General features: G+C 46.9%; 1 protein-coding gene across 10 annotated transcripts in view; it reads right to left on the bottom strand.

Moving 5' to 3' along the window:
- Positions 1-250: 250 nt before the first annotated feature.
- The window catches only part of MRAS (muscle RAS oncogene homolog), a 41,401-nt gene continuing 23,483 nt past the window's right edge, over positions 251-18,168 (bottom strand). For all 10 annotated transcript variants that reach the window (XM_056348846.1, XM_056348847.1, XM_056348843.1 and 7 more), the window contains 4 exons: positions 9,203-9,356; positions 5,772-5,871; positions 4,378-4,457; positions 251-1,249 (listed from right to left, as the gene is read on the bottom strand). In XM_056348846.1, the coding sequence (XP_056204821.1) occupies positions 1,150-1,249; positions 4,378-4,457; positions 5,772-5,871; positions 9,203-9,356 (434 nt within the window). In that variant the 3' untranslated portion in view covers positions 251-1,149. The remainder of the gene's footprint in view (positions 1,250-4,377; positions 4,458-5,771; positions 5,872-9,202; positions 9,357-18,168) is intronic.

Genomic DNA, 18,168 nt, shown 5'->3' with positions numbered 1-18,168 from the left:
AGAAGAAACATTGAGTCAAAGCCCATGAACAGATTTTTTTTGCGTGTGCAAGATGAGCCTGGGAAAAGCAAAACAATTCATCTATCCAAGAGTGGCTTTGAAGGGAAAGGTTAAGGAATAATAAAGAGGGATTTAGATCGCACCACTTTACATGCATTTATGAGGGAGAAATTCAACACCCAGATAACAAATTCAGTTCAGGTTTTACTTCCTTTCTCCCCCTCTCCCGCACTTAAAGATGACATACCCCTTCCATTTGTAAATTACTTTAATTTAAATACTTCCAGGTTAACAAAATGTCTTAACTTTGACATGCCCCAAATTACAAACCAGAAACAAAACCTCTTGACAAAGGGTACGAAAAAAAAAATAATCCAAGCCCAAACCTCCTTTCCTAAGCTGGAGTTTATGGTCTGTGAGCTGGCTGCCCTCCAGAGTCTGACACAATGTCTGGAGCACCCAGAGCAGCTGGAATTAATTTTCTTCCTCCAAATCTATGCACTTTCATATGAAGTCGTGTTTTGGCACTGCCGCCTAAGAGAGAGTTCAGTGCAAAACATCTAACCCCAGCCGTGTTTCTTTGCAACCCAACACTCGCTGAGCAAACAACGAAAAAGGAGAAGAGAGAGGAGGACAAAAAAAAAAAAAAAAAAAAAAAAAAAAAAGGAGAAAGAAAAGAAAAGTCCTTTCCCTTCCCTTCCCCCACACATACACAGACGGCTGTACCAACAGCGGGGCTATTCATGGCTGTTCAGAAACGAGTCACAAGGAGAAATATGTTTGCAGATAAAACCAACACTTTTTTTTTCTTCTTCCCTTTTTTTTTTTTCCTTTTTTTTTTTTTTTAAATAAACATCATGGAGGCCCCTGGAAGGTGCTGGGGATGTTTGAAAGTTGAGGTCCTGCTGATCCCTTCCGCCTCCCATTCGCACGGCTCCCACGCTGGCCCTGACACGAAGCCACCCTCCAGGGGGGTCCGGACCCCGTCGAGCCGCCTCCTCCAAGCCCGAGATGCCATGGGGAGCTTGGGGGGGCAGTGGGGCCGTGCAGGCATCGCCGTGCGGGTTTCGCGCTGCTGCTCCTCGCCTGGGTTGGCGGTGGGTCAAGTGGGGAGGAGGGAGGCATCCAAGACACTCCCAGGCAGTCCCATCACAAAATCACGCACTGGAGTTTGTGGGAGCCTGTGGCTCTGTCCCCTCGCCATTTGGTCTTCTTCTTCTTCTTCTGGCTTTTCTCTGGGATCTGCTGCCTGTTTTGGGAGACGGAGAGGAAAACAAGGTCAGGTCGGACCTCAGCATCCAGAGCCCTGGGCACCAGCAGAACGGCATCGTGGCATGCACATGTGTATTTGCATATGTATCTCCGCATACCCTTCCACCACCACGTGGCTTTTCAGGCCACACAGCTAACGAGACACACACCTGCATTTTTAAGGAAGAAAGCAAGCCATAAGCAAACATTAAGACTAACAGCAGGGATGTACGTCCTGGCAGGGCACTATGCCTCCAGTTGCCCTGGGTGAACCGCTGCCTCCTTCCCTGCCAGGGGGCTGTGCTGGGAAACAGGGATGCTCTAAGCAATGCAACATCATCCATCACACTGCTGCTAATGCTCATTAGGAAAGAGAATGAAAGAGAGACAGAGTGCAGAGAGAAATAAACCCTCCTGGAAAGGTCTGCTTTCACTCAGCATTGCCCTTAGCCTGCTGCACTGCTGTGGACTTGGTTGCGGAGGGGGGCTAAAAAGCCATAATGAAAAAACAGAGTCTGCTGCTGCTGGGTCTCTGGGCCTCCCTTGGAAGTGGTGAAGAGCACCAGAGCACAGGGAGCGAGCCAACCCCAGAAAGATATCCCTGGCTGTCTGAAGTCACAGCCACCAGAAACACGCGGCTGCGAGCACCCCTGCACCGCGCCGTGGCGGCGCCCATCGGTCAGGATTGTGAGCCACCTCTGTGATGTTCTGTTGAGGGCTTCTCCCTTTTCATAAGACGAGGCGTTGCCCAAATGCCTGTTTGCAACTGTACCTGTTTGCAGCAGCCACTCAGCTAGCCCCACAGCGCAAATTGAACAGAATGCAGCTTTGCAGTTCAAGCACCCAACAGGCAGCCCATAGACTTAGATTTCATTGCAAAATAAACCATACAAGCACCAGCAGCTTCCATAGATTCAAACAGTGTCTAAATAACCAACCTGAGAGTTTGAATAGTTCAAAACCAGCCTCTTTGCTATGCCATATGCTGGGCACTAAACTAAGTGTTTAGACCAAGTTATCCAGACCAAGATGAGACATAGCTGGGAGGCAAATCACTATGGCTTTAGCTGATGTTTTTCCTACAGCCTCAGCTCCCAAATGCTTGCAACCACCTGAAAAACTCAGCTTTGACTAATAAAGGGCTTTTTTCAGCAAGTATGAAAGCTGGAAGAATGAAAAACATAGAACTTTAAAGCTCAAAACTAGAAAGCTGAAGTAAAAGAATACTTTAAAGTTAATTTGGATAACCACTAAGTGGCTGCAAGCTGTTCACAGTGTTCTGGAACTGTTTTAGAGATCCAGAAAACCACGTCCCACGCCTGCTCAAGATCTCTGCTGTGACAGTCCTTGTGTATGTACCGCTGCAGCATAAAAGGGGTATCAGGAAATTTAAAAGATCTGTGAGGCAGACTCAATCACCCCACTCCTTTCTGGATTACTTCCAGACAAGTTTCTTACATGAAGCTAAATAAACTGGGAATCGGCCAAGTGCAAGGAGCACAAACACTGCCAACCCCGAACAAGCATCCTCAGCTTGCAAACTCTCACGGGCTGAGAGCCTCTGCGTTTGTAAAGCCCTCCAGGAATGACACAGCTATTAGGGAGCTGTAAATGTACATGTTATTTGGAAAAGCTCACTTAAAAAAAGAAAAGCAGTACTCGGTGGGTGATGCCATCCTACGGCTGTGGACAGTTTGCTATGTCCAAAGGCCACGCTAAGCTGCTTTGCAGCAAATGACCGGCTAGATCACACAGCATCTCTCTGCTCTTTGATGTAACCCAAGTTCCAGCTCTTGCAAACACCTCTGGTACCCTCAGTGCTACGGAGGGTTTCACCTGGCTGGCAATGACTTTTGCAATGACTACTCAGGGAACTGAGGTGCATCACCTATTTTTGAGGTTATGGAGTGCATTTTCAGGGCTTGAATTCAGTGATGCCTCCTTACAATGCTCCTTCCAGCCTGTCTTTACTTGCATTAAGTAGAGAAAGCAAACACTGCCTCACCATCTTATTTTGGCTATGTTTCTTCCCCCCCCCCCCCCCAGCAGAATAGATGGGGGTAAGGGCTCACTGTAACACAGCAGCACTATCTAGCTAGCTAATGCTGAGTTACAGAACAGTTGGGAAATAGCCTGGGACATTTCCAACTCAGCTCTGTAGTTCTCCAAAGACTTTCTGCCCCCTGCTTTTGAGACATGTGGGAAGAGTGGGCAGTACCATCTGCTTTTGATGGAGACTGAGTCAAGGCTGCGCTAAGATTCGCAAGTACAGATACGCTGTGAATAAATGCTTCATGGTTTAATTGCCGAGCGAGGCACACTGACTGCACGGTGGGGAGGAGCATGATTTCAGCTCAGCACCCTCCCAAAACACGAAAAATAAGGGCCCAGAAAAATCTGGCAGACAAGTGGTGCCAGAAAAACAAATCTTAGAGAGATCTGAGGTTATCAGCAAAGACGCCGAGATGTGCGTGCAGCTCTTTTCCTGCAGGGCAGCTGGGATTTTGGAAGGCAGTCCCTCCCTGCTGGCAGCTGGAGCAGGGGTTCGCCCGGAGAGCAGGCGTTTGCCAAAGCGAGCAAAGGCGACTCATGCCAAAACTAGGAACAAACCTCTGCAGTCTTGAGGAGGAAACCTGTGGCTTAGCCATTAGGTCATGCCGTTTTTCATACAAAGCGGCTTAATTTTTTCCATTTGGTGAGCAGAAAATGTTAGCAGTCACCTACAACATTAGAATTTTGTAGAATTTTTTGCCAGTCCTTTTTAACCTTTAGCAACGCGAGACCCTGAGAGTAGAAAGCTACGAAAACCCAAATTACTGGTCCAGAGCTTACTGCCCGCCTGTTAAAGCCAATCATTACAGTAGGCTTTGCACTGTTCATTGAATAATATATCCATTGTGGCCACAGTTAGTACTCAACCTGCCTAGCGCTGATGTCCTGCAAGGGTAACTAAGTGCTAGTCATGTCTTTGTGCAGATACAGGACAAGAAAATTTAATAAACCCCAGAAACCCTCAACCAAACCACTTGGCCCTTGCTCCCAAAAAGCTGGCTCCTGGCTCTCCAGGCCAGGACTCCTGCACATCCCATCCACGGGCAGTGAGCAAGTGATGAGTTTGCAGCTTACCTTATTACCCTCACGAGATCATGGAAAGCCTTGTCAACATTCAATGGTGGGTCCTTGGCACTAGTCTCTATGTAGGGAATCTGGAGAAGTGCAATGCAAAAGAGATTAGTAAGAGCCTACATGCTGGTAGCAAACCAGTTTCAAAATGAAAAGCCCCAAAAGCTGGAGAAATCAGGTGCCTAAGAGACCAGGGAAATACAGGTAAACAAAGTGTTGTTGTGACACTGCTATCAACACTTTCACGTTCACAGCAAAACCGACGAGCACTTAAAAAAGGTCCAAAATAAGCACCAGGCAAACCAGCTGCTATCAGAGCTCCGGGTTTGGGGAAGAACAATCATAGGCTTCATGTCATCAGATGTTCTCTCCCCCATAGTTGTGCTTGCAGACATGAAAATAGCCGAAGGTTGTGGAAAGACGAGCACTTGCCAAAAATTCTTGCTTGCCACATTTTGTTAGGACTACTGCATGAATATTCCATGACTACAATTCCCCTTCAGTGTAAAATGATCTTCTCCTTCAAAGTCTGACAGCCAGATGGGGCCCTCTAGACTGCTTGTCCAGGACGCTGGCAGATTTATAGAACTGCCTCTGATCAGGTATGTTCATACACGGCCTTTTGCAAAGTGTGCGCATACAGGTTGTGCTGCTGTTTCGGTGTCCTGGCTCCTACAGGAAAGAGCTTCCTTGGGGAGGGGAGGCAGCGAACGGGCCCTGCCAATGCCCATTGTGGCTTGTTCAGACACACCACGCAGCTTGCCATTTAGGCACTGCAAGTTGCCAAGAGGTGTTAGGCCTTTCCATTTACCTTTCCATTCAGTTCCTCCTAGAGGAGTTGTCGTCTCCCCTCTGGGTATTCCAGACTGCTGGTTTCAGAGGGGATTAGTGCAGTGGCATGTGATCTACACCCATCCAAGACCAATTTCTCAGGCTAAACTACGGCTGGAATAATGCAGAGCTAAGATGGTGGGCCAGATTCATATAGGCTTAACCACCCTGTAACTTCATTATCTTTAAAAAGCTCACTTCCTACAGATACCCAGGTATACTTCCAGATGCCTGACTCCACCTTTTCACTGCAGGATAGTGCACTTTCTTCCCTCACTGTGAACATTTCACATTTCTCGCCACTTGCAGACACCTTGTGCAGGTGGCTTCATGATGCCACAGCTTTGCTGCAGCTTGGGGCACAGCAGAGGTTCTGGTTTCAACAGTGAAGTGGCCCTACTGAAAGGAAACTGCATAGCTACTACTTTGTAGTTGGCAAAAATGTAATTGCAAATGTTCAGTTGTAAAAGAAATGCTTTAATTCAGCTCCAAATGAGCAGAGAATTCAATTCTAAATGCCTGTAATGGGACTCACAACAGCCGATTAAACAATCCCGCAAACTTACATTATGTTTTGTTGCCATTTCTCTTCCCTGTTCTCTTGTAATTTTCCGTAAATGCATTAGATCAACTTTGTTTGCCACCAAAATCATTGGAAAGGACTCTCTGGAAAAAATCAAAACCACCACCCAATTATTAGCAGACTACAATAAAAAATGCTGAGCATAAGTTTCACTTTCTGATGCTGACATCTAACATTCTCAGCTACGGATGTAGCACGTACATGTAAAGAAGCAGAAAGACCAAATGTACACACATCAGCCCCCAGACTGTGCTACACATACCTTCATCATATTGTAAAAATTTACTTGACAAATTGCATGCATACACATATTAATTCTTACTTGCAGGCAGTTCAAGGACTTAGTGTTATCATATTTGCAATGCCTGACAATAGCTAAGCCTGAAGATCCAACTAGGTGAAGAAAGAACTAAAGAATTAGTCAGGAAATTAACTGAGACATAGAATTTGATCTTGAACAGGAGACTGGGACTCTTTTGTAACAGTTAAGGCATCTCAGTAACTGCGTATCTTGGCAACTGCTCGTCACTGCAAGGCAACAAGGTGTGGTAGAGTAACTGGCGTCAGTTCATGTCCTAGTCATCCACCGAGAGCAACCGTGGGGGAAGAACAGATGGACTCTGGGAGCTGGTGCTTAGAGGGGCATCAAAAGGAGGAGACAATGACTGGGAGCAAAGATGGCCATCAGCTGTTACCCCAAGACAAGCTAAAAGACTGACAGTGGTAGCTGGAAGGAGGCTGGATGGAGCCAAGGAGTCTCGGTAAGCTTCCAGATGCTATTACCTACCATCTTCTGCTTCTAATCCCAGAGTGAAAAGCTGATGAACAACCATCCTTTTGTACCAAAACCATCGACCTCTGTTATACTGCTCAGTATTTCTCTAACTTTACCAAGCACATGGCTGCCTTCAGTCACCACCTGAGAAGAGACCCATCTATCCACAGCACGTCCAGTGCAAGGCACTCCTGATGAGGCAAGTGGGTCAGGCTCTCCCCTGGCAGAAACCCCCGTAGCTCCAGTGATTAACCAGAGCCAAGGCAGCTCATGCCACGGGAGGTCCTGGCAGCGCAGCTGCTGCCCACCCTGCCCCCATATGGAGCATCTCCTCCAGCTGCATGACACAGAGAGCAAAGTCATGCTGCAGGGTCTTTACCCACTGCTAGGAGGGAGTAGGTCCCTTCTGATAACTGACAGTTACTGCAATATTATTTTCTTATATTTAACTTTAAACCCTCCTAAAATGATTCCAGTGCTCTGCTGTAACACAGCTAATTTTATTGGGATAAAGAGCAGCTGGCCATACTCATTTCTGCATAAAACACTTCCCCGAGTAACTCTGGATTTTCAGACAGCATTTCTGTGTCATTTTTCATCAAGATGATAAGGGCTCCATCTTCTTTCTGGCATGCTGCCCCACTGCTCTGGCTGGAAAAATACCGTACTGCACTCTGCATTTTAAATGAGTCTTACAGTTATTTGTTCTGGTAACGTGGCTTTGATATAATTTTAATACCTGAGCATCGATATATCTTGACTCTGATCATTCTGGAGCAAAACACTTGCTTGTCTGGATTATTTGATTCCCTTTTGGCTTGCAGCAGACTGATAAGAAAGGGATTACATTTGGACGGTATCTCATTTGCCTTGTTTACACCAGGCATAAAACTCTATGGGGACTTTGTTCCCTGTTGTAAGCTGTACGATTGCTAGTTGGACAAAGCTACTATAGTTGTAAGTTTTACTGTAATGAAGGTTATGGCAAGAAACAGGAGGAAGGCTTTGAACAGCTATGCTAATGTGGCAGCCTGCAATTCCTTTGGGTTTTAAATTGCTAAAACTGACTGTTATCTTGGACGCCAGAGCGATGCTCTGCTCCCAGCTACCTGTGGGTCTGGCCGGCCGGTTTCTTCACTCACATTGCTCCTACCACCGTGATTTTCTGAACGAGCTCAGGTTCTGGGTGAAGCGTGAGGCTCCCCGTGCGCAGCGTTTAGGTGGCTTTGAGCAGGGAGACAAAAACAAGTCCCCGGCCGGCCCGTTTCACTTCCTGCTTCTCACACGCCGGCTGCAGCGTTCACACGGCGTGCAGAGCGGGGAAAGTTTCAGTCCAGAGCAAAACAATGAACACTGCATCTTATTTTCACAAAGTTAAATTAGATAAAACCGGCGCTGGTTTGGGGCAGGTTACAGGAGATGCTGTCCCACCTTCTTCAGCTTTCAGAAACAGATTTACTTTGCCCCAAGCTGAACTAGCAGTGAAGAAAAAGTCTGTCCTGATCTGGGAGGCAGACTGAGTGACTGACTTTTTTCTTCATTTAGATGAAATCAAAGGGTGGGTTTTCCTTTACTTTTCACTCTTGTGGGCTCCGCTTTGGATGCTTTACTGGAAGAGCTGTCAGCTGTGAACCTCACATGATACGAGCCCACCCTTCCTGTGGGGAAGTTATTCAGAGCTGCAAAAGGAAGCCAGCAATGAGGCCCGAACCCTCTGGTGGCTTTTCTTGATGACTTCCATAATTAAAAGTCATTATGAATGGAAAAACTAAGTGTTTCAAAGCTGCAGATATATAAGGGCTTAATTCACACCCCACCCAGTGAGGACAGATTCATCGCCTCTCTAACAGGGATGGGAAGAGGGAGTTATCTCGCAGATAACTGGCAGCTTCCCCTCGCTCTGCCAGGACCCATTTGCTTGCCACGATCAAACTCTCGGCGCTACCTTCTCCCACGCACGCACAGGGAGGGGAGCAGGTGACCTCTCTTGCTTTCTCCCCAGTCATGGAGAGATCTTTTTATTCACTGAAAATAGCTGCTGCAGAGCACGGCGCATTAACTGCGTTACAACCCTTGTAAGAAACACAGTTCCTTCAAACACGAGGTGCTTTCCCCCCTTCAAGACACTTGTTCAGGGTCCCAAATCATGAAGGACCTTCTAAGGTTTGTTTGGCACAAACTGAAGCCAGGAAAAGGAGGATGCTGCCAGGACACACAAAATGATTAGGGCTGAATACTGGCTGACTCCCTGATGGTGTTCCCAAAGTGCCTGCACTGTGCACGGAGCATCCTTCCTCGCTCTCCAGAGCCAAACCGGTTACCTGCAAAGGTGCCTGACCTGGCGGGCTCACGCCGCTCTGCCAGACCGTTCCGGCAGGAGCTTCTCCCTTCCAGACCCATTTGCACCTCCATCGTAACACTGCTGAACTTTTCTACATTGAAAGCACTACAAGCTTATCAGAAAGGGAAAAATACTTCTTATTCCTTGTACGTAGATCCACAAACCCACATGCAAGGATTTGCTCCAGGACACCCAGGAGGCAAAAGGCAGGGTGAGACATGCCACCGCCCCCACGGCATGGTCTCCAGAGTGGCTGGCAGGAGCGGCGTCAGGCAGTGCCCAGCTCCATGGAACCCACCTGTCCTTGACTCTGAGGATCAGCTGGTGGAACCGGTCCACGTGCTCGAAGCTAGCCTTGTCTGTCACTGAGTAGACTATAAGAAAACCATCTCCGGTCCTCATGTACTGCTCCCGCATTGCGCTGAACTCCTCTTGGCCCGCAGTATCCAGCACTAGGACAGAAGAGAGGAAGGTTTTCAGTTACTGTGAGGACCTGCTGTCACCACTGTGTGTCCTGCATGGCCCTTCTGCCTCCACTGGGCTTGGTGCTCTCAAAGGCTGCAAGATTTGACAAAGATGGACAAGGTGGTTTCTTGCTACAAAACAAAAAATGCTCCCAGAGCCCACTCATCACCGTGTGCCTGTTCTGGAAGCGGATAGAGGGGAAGACAACTACGTGGGTTTTACTTTCCTTTTCCAGTACCAAGTGCTGACCACCGAACCTGGGGAGCTGCTCCTCTGGCAAGATATGGCTCAAAGTATTTCCCAGCCGTCCGTTTTTTCCCTCTCCCAGCTCTCTCTGTTCTTTGCATGTAAAACCCTAAGACTGGAAGAGTAAGTAAACACCAGTTTAAACATCAGGGACAATTACAAACTGCATGGTGAAGCAGAGCTGGGAGACAACCCAGAGTAATAGCTACAAGTGTTTTCCTTTTCTCAGTACCTGGGTATTATTTCTACAAAATTACATGCTTTCAGAGTAAGATGGTAAAGCCTTGAGGAGCTCCCCTTAAATATTTAGTCCTGTAGTGTGTGATATTGAGAAACTAATTAAAACAGGTAGAAAAGCTTTAAGTGACTTGCATATCCTATATAGCAATTGTGTTTCTGTACATTGACAATGCCTACACCTATGCTTAAATCCCCTAAAACACCACAGTTGTGGCAGCAACCCAGATGCTGCTGCTTACTAGGTTAAACTCGCAAATGTAACCATAACTCACTGGTTCTCCACACAGGGTGTCCCATCAGCTACATCACTGACCACATCTGAAGCAAGCTACACCAGTCTTCTGGGTAAACACCACATACTGATGTACACATCAATACCAATTCGTGGGCCCCAGCTTTGTACACTGCCAGGATTTTGACTGGCAGGAGGAAGGTACAAAAGGACTTCATCAGTTTAGGCTGTGCCAGTACAAATGCAGTGTGAGCTTAAAGTGCATCAGCTGCTCAGAAGTAATAGTCCTAATGCATCGTTTTGCCCTTGAGGCAAATGAGGGACCTTCATGATGACTGGGAACTTTTTCACATCCCAGGCAACTGGGCTGGGTGAGAAAACTGTTTCCGCCTCTGTGGTACAGCCACAGCATAAGCATCCGCTGCCCACAGGTGATGGGGAAAGCCCAGGGCACCAGTGGATGGAGACTGTGGCAGGAGTGTACTGCTGACAGAGCAGCAGGGCTTGATACGGGTTTTTCTAGTCTGAGCAGGCCCACAGCCCTAGCAAGATGTTCCCTGTAGGGGGAAGTACCCAGGTTGTCCCAGTTTCCAGCTGGGGCCAGGATAAAGCCCACTTTGCTGCCGGTGTTACGTGCTGAATCAGCACGGGTGGCCGCAGGTGGACATGCTGCATGTCACAGTGCACCCCACGAACCAGCTCACACACGTTCGCTCTATGTTTGGAGAAAAGGCAGCTACACTGGCGGACCTGGGAGACCTTACTTGGTGATGGCAGGTCCTTCAAAGCCTTCAGCCTCATTTGTTCACCTGCCTTAGCTGGTCTCAAATGTCAATTTCCATGAATCCTTAATGTGAAAAGAGCTTCTAGGCTCCTACAGAGATCCAGAAATTTAAGCTTGTTTGCCAGCTAGCTGGAACTTGTTGTAAAGTCACAGGTGTCTCTTCACAGCCTTTCCTCCTGCTTCTCCCCTCTAAATCTAGGAAACGAGGGTTTTGGCAAACAGACACCCAGGCTATCCTTGAGGACTGTAAAAAAAATAAAATAGAAAACCAACCCAAAGACACAGCATGTGCTGGTGAATTTCTATGCCTTGGGCAGAACTGCTACCATGGAATAAGGCCAAGACCGCGTGGCTAGGATGGAAAAGGAAATTACCCACCCAACCTGTAAGGAGAGGCTGGGCTGCCCTCATCTGACTCCTGCACCAGCTGGACCGATGTCAGGGCAGGGCTCAGCGCTGACAACCAACACACACATGCACGCATAAACACTCCCCCTCTCCAGCACACATACCCAACTTGTCGGGGGGACAACAGCTTCTCGCAGGGGGCCGGGCTCTCCTGCCCTCCCTCCCCCTGAGACAGGGCAGGTGCCTGAGCAGAAGCCGTGGGCAGGAAGGTGGAGATGGATGTGCCGTATCCTGCATGGTAATTTGCTTAGGGACTTCCCCTTGCTCTGGCACATTTGCAGACCTCCCATGAAACACATGAGGAGCATTCAGCTCTGCTCTTTCACCCAGCAACCCACCCCCAGCTGCTGTCCATCCAAAGCTCTGCCCTGCCTGCGAGAAGCCAGGGGATAAGCCCTGGGCAGGCGGGGGGGCTGCAGGGATACCCAAAGGGACAGCATGGGGCTGTGCTCCTGCCACTCCTACCTTGCCTGGATCTTGGCCATGGCATCACACTAAACACAGGCAGAGCTGCTGTGTCAGCAGCTGCTATTTAAAGGGAATTCATTTGCAGCATTTGTAGAAAGGCGAGCAAGTCCAGGCAGCATCTAAAATGGCACTTTGAAAATGCAAGTAAAAGACATTCAGCAGTGAAGGTTAAGGTTAATCTCACATGAGTTATTCATACAAAGTGAAGCATCATGTGGATGGCCAGAGAAAGTCCTTGTTTTAACTTTAAGTATGTTCTTCATAAAGACGACCCCCACATCCTAAAACTGCTGTGCTACGTGCATTGTAAACAATCAGAGAGGAGAGTGTGACCCCAATCCTTTGTAGGCAGGATGGGACCACATCCTGGAAAGCACCAGCACTGAAAAAGGGCCAGATGCAAGCAGCTTTGCTGCTGGTGTAATCTTGTGGCATAAAAGCTTCAAGAAGACTCACCTACAGAAATGTGAAAGCAGCAAGGAGAAACAAACGTTGGGAAGGTGATTTGACTGGCTTCCTGAAGGGGTGACGAGGTTTAGGATGTTAGCCAGCACTCACCTTCTTTTAAAATTCCCCATTTCTGCAGATGGGATGTCAGAAGACATGGAAATAATCATGAGCAGAGAAGAACTGTGAGCTCTCTCTTTCTCAGTACACTTTAAAACAGCAGTTGCCTCTTACTGGCAGTTGCCCCGCTGGCAGCGCATGAAAGCCAATGTGGAGACAAGGCTGGACCAAAGCACAGCGGGTTTCCCCTACCTCATTCTTCCAAGAACTGAAATCACATTCATAGGCTGCACAGCACATGGTCAGGGACTTCCAACAGCAAACTTGGTGAAGTTCCCACAAACTTGACCGAAGAAGCATTAAGGAGGAGCATTAATGAAAGCATTTGGGTAAAGATCAAGGAGAGAGAAGACAAGGACTATGCCTGATGTAGCAACAGACATCCAAAGAGGGCAAAGCCATTTTACAGAGCTATCACGCAATCAGCTGGAGACTAAACTAAAAGCAATTACGCTGTGAGAGCCCAGCAGGGAGGTCTCCTGCTTCACAGGTAGGAGGTTGCTGAGTGAAGAGCTGGCCTTTTCTGCTCTCCAGTGGATGTGACCCCAACTGTTGCAATGAACTACTTGCTAATTGAATCCTGACCCCTTAGAGCTCTCCACACCACTTTCCTGTGAATCCCGATGGGTTAGGCAAGAGTGTGACTGCTTAGAGTGCTCTTCCGAGCAGACACAGGAGCCCAGGAATACACAGGAATTTGTGGCTCAAAATAGAAGCACTTGATGCTTCCAGGTATTTTATGTGGCAATGTCTTTGCAACCAGCAGTGCTCTGAGTGCTCATGCAGAGACACAGGCATGCAAATCTAAGCCAAGGGCAGAGACATACTATGAAAGCTAAGTCACAGCATTGCTTTTTCTAGAGCCTAGGCTGGATTCAGTTCAGATTCAAACACAGCCTTTGGGGATCTCAGATCTGGTTGTGCAGGTGAGTTCCTCTTCTCTTTTTGTACCTACACAAAATTTCCTCCTACGTCTTTATCTTTACATTGCTGGACAAGTAGCTGTATAGATCAACTCCAGATTGAGTTTCTCCACTGTCCACGGCACTGAAGGGGCCAAAGATGGCCAGACAGGCAGGTTAAACCCATTTTCTATCCTTTAGCCCTTGGGTTTCACTGTCCAAATCAGACACCAGCACCCTGTTCCAAGCAGCAACTGCACATGGCTGCAGCCAGTCCTGAGAGCAGCCCAGTGTGGCTCTCGGGGCTCCGTGCTTTCCAGCATCCAGAAGAGTGGCTGTACACCAGGAAGCTCAGGGACAGGACGCAGTTGTTTGTGCCTACCTTGATCTCACGCTTGCAAAGGCAAGCGCCATGTGTACGACTTGATTTTTGCAAGCAGTGTCCAGTGAAATCCCTTTGGCTACATAAGCCCAAGACACATGCAAGCCTTTAAGGGGCCGGACGGGTCAGCAGGCAGATAGGAACCTGGGGTCACAGTGCCAGGGAGAGGAGCAGTGCAAAGGCATCCGACTCCAGGCATTTTCTGCTTGTTTTAGTTCTTAATATGAAGTAAAGGAAAAGTCCCTGGAGCAAAGAGCAGAACTGGGAACGTGGCACTGTCAGGGGGCCACAGGTTACACAGCTGGATTCCTCACTGTACTTCTATCTCCAAGTCTTGCTTTTCTTTTGGCACGGCAGCTCTGCCTCAAAAGGTGGGGCCAGAGAGAAAGTCCATCCCCAGCTGCCCTGCAGCTTGGTAGCTGAGCTCAAGGGAAAACTTAACTTGAATTGACAAGTCAAACTAAAAAGTCTCAGGCTGAGAAAAGCCATCCCCACATCTTTGTCTTCCTTCCATCGGCAGCGCAGTGGGAGAGGGCACCCCCCCCAGCCATTGGCTTCACCTGATGAGTTAGTATGTTAGAGGCTGAGCAGACAACAGTGGCCATGGCTCATGTTCTCTATTCCCATACCCCAAGTCACCCTGAAGAGGTATGAGGTGCCCACGCTGTGTGCAAAGCGAGGTAGATGCTTCAGCTTGGTCATTCTGATGCTTCTGCTCCTTCTCAGATACAGCCACACTAATCCCAGCATGAGAGCTTTCCTCAGGGAAAAACACATGATGGGAAAACACTGGGGCTTTTATGAGCCCTTCTTCTGTGCCCTAACTAAATACACAGATGTTATAACATGGAAAACCCGAGTACTTGAATTCTTGCCCTTTCTTTAAGAAAAAGAAAAGAGGGGCTTTCAGAAGAAAGGCTGTCACATCAATAAACAGAATAAAGATGCGAGCCCTTAAAGGAGCTCTTTCTCTAACAAAGGGCAAGTATTCAAAGCCTTGTGTTTTCCATGTTGCAACATCAAAATTTTCCTGGCAGGATAATAATCCCCACAACCCAAGACAAAAAAACAAACCACACAACCTCTTTCAAGATTGCAAAATCCCAGCAATTAAGGGAGGGGAAATACTGTACACACAAATAAAAGAATGAACGCAAAAACTTAATTTGAATTTTAATTCTTTCAATGACAGTTCCCAAATTTTAAATAATAAGAATAATAACAGTAAAAAAATGAGCTGCAAACCAACCCTTCTGCCTGCAAGTCTGCAGTGACCTTTGGTCTCCCTCTGGCCTCCTGGTTGAATTGTTCCCAAGCTTCCTGAGGAGAAAAGCAGACAGCCTGTCCTGGGATGACTAACTGCAAAACCCCTCAGCACTAAGGATGCATGGGAGACACGGGTGGGAAGGGCAGAGAGGGAGCCCAGGGGAAGGCACGGTGCCTGCTGTTACTCCACAGGGGCACACACCAGGGCTGTGCCGGTCTTGCCCAACACAAGGGCACCCAGGGGCTGAGAGGGGAACTTGGGCAGAGGAGAAATAAAATGGAAAACTGAAGCTCAGGAGTAGGAAGACAACTCCTAGGCAGGGAGAGTCTATCATACCAGGGGAAAGAAAGGGAAAAGGAGGAAGACCACAGCCCCTTTTCGCCCAACACACAGGCAAACCTCCTTGCTTTGCTGGTACCAACTGGCACAGCCCTACTGACAGGTGACAAGAGCTTAGCCCGATTCATCAACATGCCCAAGCCACATGCTTGTGGCCATCTCCTCCTCTCCTCTTCCTCCCCACCTTTTAATCTCTGTGTGGTTTATGAGCCATAAGGAACTTTGAACCAATGGCAATTTTTTGCCACATTAAGGTATTGCACTTTTGGCTTCATGCCCAGATTAGTAATTCCAGACTGGCATTTTGCAGCCAGGAGCATACAAAATTAATGACAGCAACTCAATTGGAGCAACAGTTAATCAAAGCCAATTAACCCTGGCCCCCCACTTAATTCTGACCTGACGTGTCTATACAGCACCTGCGTGTGAATGCATTTAACCAAGCACATCACCATGCTGATTTCAAGATGAACAGCAGGGAATAAATGAAGATAACATATGCAGAGAAAATTGGAGGCTGATCATGAAGCCTCATTGGGGTGGCAGCAACTGAAAACATGGGCTGGTCACAAATTGCCTGTGCATCCCTTATTCAGGTTAAGTGCCCTGTTCCACTCTTGTCCTCCAAACATTGCATCGATAGTCTTATAAAGCTGGTGTTAGGCCAACAATGAAGTATTTTTGTGTAGTGTTGGACTTGAACACACCAGACACAGGTCCCACATTCTTCTGGGTGGCAGGGAACTATCATAGACTATTCTTTGATGAGAAAATAGACACAGAGACATGCCCAAGCCAGAGAGCAAATATGCAAAAGAAGAGTTTGAATGTAGGTTTGGCTCCAAGGTCTAAAACGTGAAATAAAAGCCTGTTCCATTTAAGTCTACTTTCAGTGAGAGATTTCAGCAAAGGAGAAAAATGCAAGTTAAACATTTCATCGCACTGCCAGTTAGTGCCATTGAATGAATGTGGGTGGAGGTCTTCATGGAGGGAAGCCAAATGTTTTATGCAAGCTGGCTAGCACAAGGGTTTTTTTACAACATAATGCTGGTGCAGATACCAAATGCTAGAGACGCTTTGTACAGAACTGCTCAGGCAACAGCCTGGAAGAGGGTGGGCTGTGTTTTCTTTTTTTTTTTTTTTTTTTTAATTTTAATTAAGTTGTTGGATGCCAATGTATTTGGCTTTTTTTTTTTTTAATAAATATTTCTGCAAACTTAGAAACTTATAAGGCTCTTCATGCTATATCCTCACTTGGTAGTCTCATCTTCTAAAACTAGTTCCTATTTTGGGGGTGGTCAGCTTCTTCCCACCAAGCCCTGCATGAAACATCAGCTTGTAAAGGATTTGATCATAAAGGACAACTGGAAAGTCTAGTAATTTATCATGATGCATCTTTACCCTTCCAATCATGTTTGTCCCTAATTTTATACCACAAATGATTCATGTCACCACGTGCAACCACAAGAGCAGCTGTCCAAGTATATGGTGACCTCTGAGAATGGCCTAAATCCAAAGCCTGTGACAGAAAACTGTGGCAGAAAACACATGTGCTAGTCAGTCTTTATGCCATGTTTCTACTGGGCAAATGGTAAAGGCTCACATGCTTTTCCAAGCAATAATATTGCCTTTCTTCCAAAATTCTGATGGTTCAAATTCTCAGGCGGTAGGAAAGAGAAGGAGAAGCTGCAGTTTCACTTCTGTGGCTGCAAGGCATCTGTAGGCACATGAACTCTGAAAGTCAGGGATTCCCAACATGCCATTCAAGGCCACAGCCAAATTCAGTTCAGCCTAAGTATAGCCACTAAACTCCGTCTGGGCAAAAGAAAGGTTTTTTCCTTAAAACAAAAGGTTAAGTTTCTGCTTGTTGGCAAACAACCTCATAGCCCAGTCACACCCAGGTCAGGATTGTCTTCTGTTTTTTTGACTAAACAAAAATTCCAAATATTCAGTGTTAGATGCTTTTTCTACTTTCAAATAATTCAAATAAACCCAGGCTGTTCCAGCCAACACCAATGTGCACAGCAGCTGGTACTGTTATATCAGAACACAAGGCACACTAGCGAAGATAAAGGTTGCTCGTTTTAGGGGGCTGGAATCTAGACTAAAAAGAATGGATTTTACTTACAGCAAGATTGGGTTTTTCTTTCATACAGCACTGGCATTTTAAAAAATAAAAGGTGCCTAGGTACATTATGTGGTGCTTAAATGAGAGCAGGTATATCTGATGCAGATGACAACAGAAGAAACATTTGGGGACCAATTTCACAAATACTCCCTCATATCAGCTATCAACCACTAACATATTTAAATGAAAAAACGTTGGCAAGATTATGCTCTTTGGGTTTTTTTAAATACTGAGTAATGGCTGTTCTTTAAGGACCTTGGGGACATTTGTACTCACTAAATTGTATCTGATAAATCCTTACAAGTGCAACTAAGACCTCAGGTTTCCAGACCAAGCTTATGGTCATCACAGCAAATGCCCACCAGCCTCCACATTCCACCACCCGTGCAAATCCGCTGGTTTTCTGTGCCCACACCAATGGCACATACACAGAGACACCAAAGATCTTCAGCGCCTTCATGACAAGAGGGCAGAGGTAGGAACTCAACACAAGTGAGGTTAAATTTAGTTCAGTTGTGTTAGTGGCCACATAGATGCACTTGGGTAATTAAGGCACAAAATAATTGCTTGCTTTTAAATACTAACTAATTATTGTATAAAGCCAAACATTTAACATCGAGATTCCCCTTATAGCTGTGGCTAGTCTGTCCCTTGCAGCACAAACTATTAAGCTGTAGCTTTAGGTAATACAGGGCTTTGTCCTCACCTGCAGAATCAAGATTTTTTAGTTCTGTTTTTTGGGGGGTTGGCCGGTTTGGGTTTTTTGGCTTTGTTTTTGTTTAGGGGGTGTTTTTTGGGTTTTTTCTTTGTTTGTGGGTAGGTGTTTTTTTTTTAAA

This window comes from Falco biarmicus, chromosome 8, assembly GCF_023638135.1.
Source record: "Falco biarmicus isolate bFalBia1 chromosome 8, bFalBia1.pri, whole genome shotgun sequence".
Classification (NCBI taxonomy): Eukaryota; Metazoa; Chordata; class Aves; order Falconiformes; family Falconidae; genus Falco; species Falco biarmicus.
This window is presented reverse-complemented; position numbering and strand designations above follow the sequence as displayed.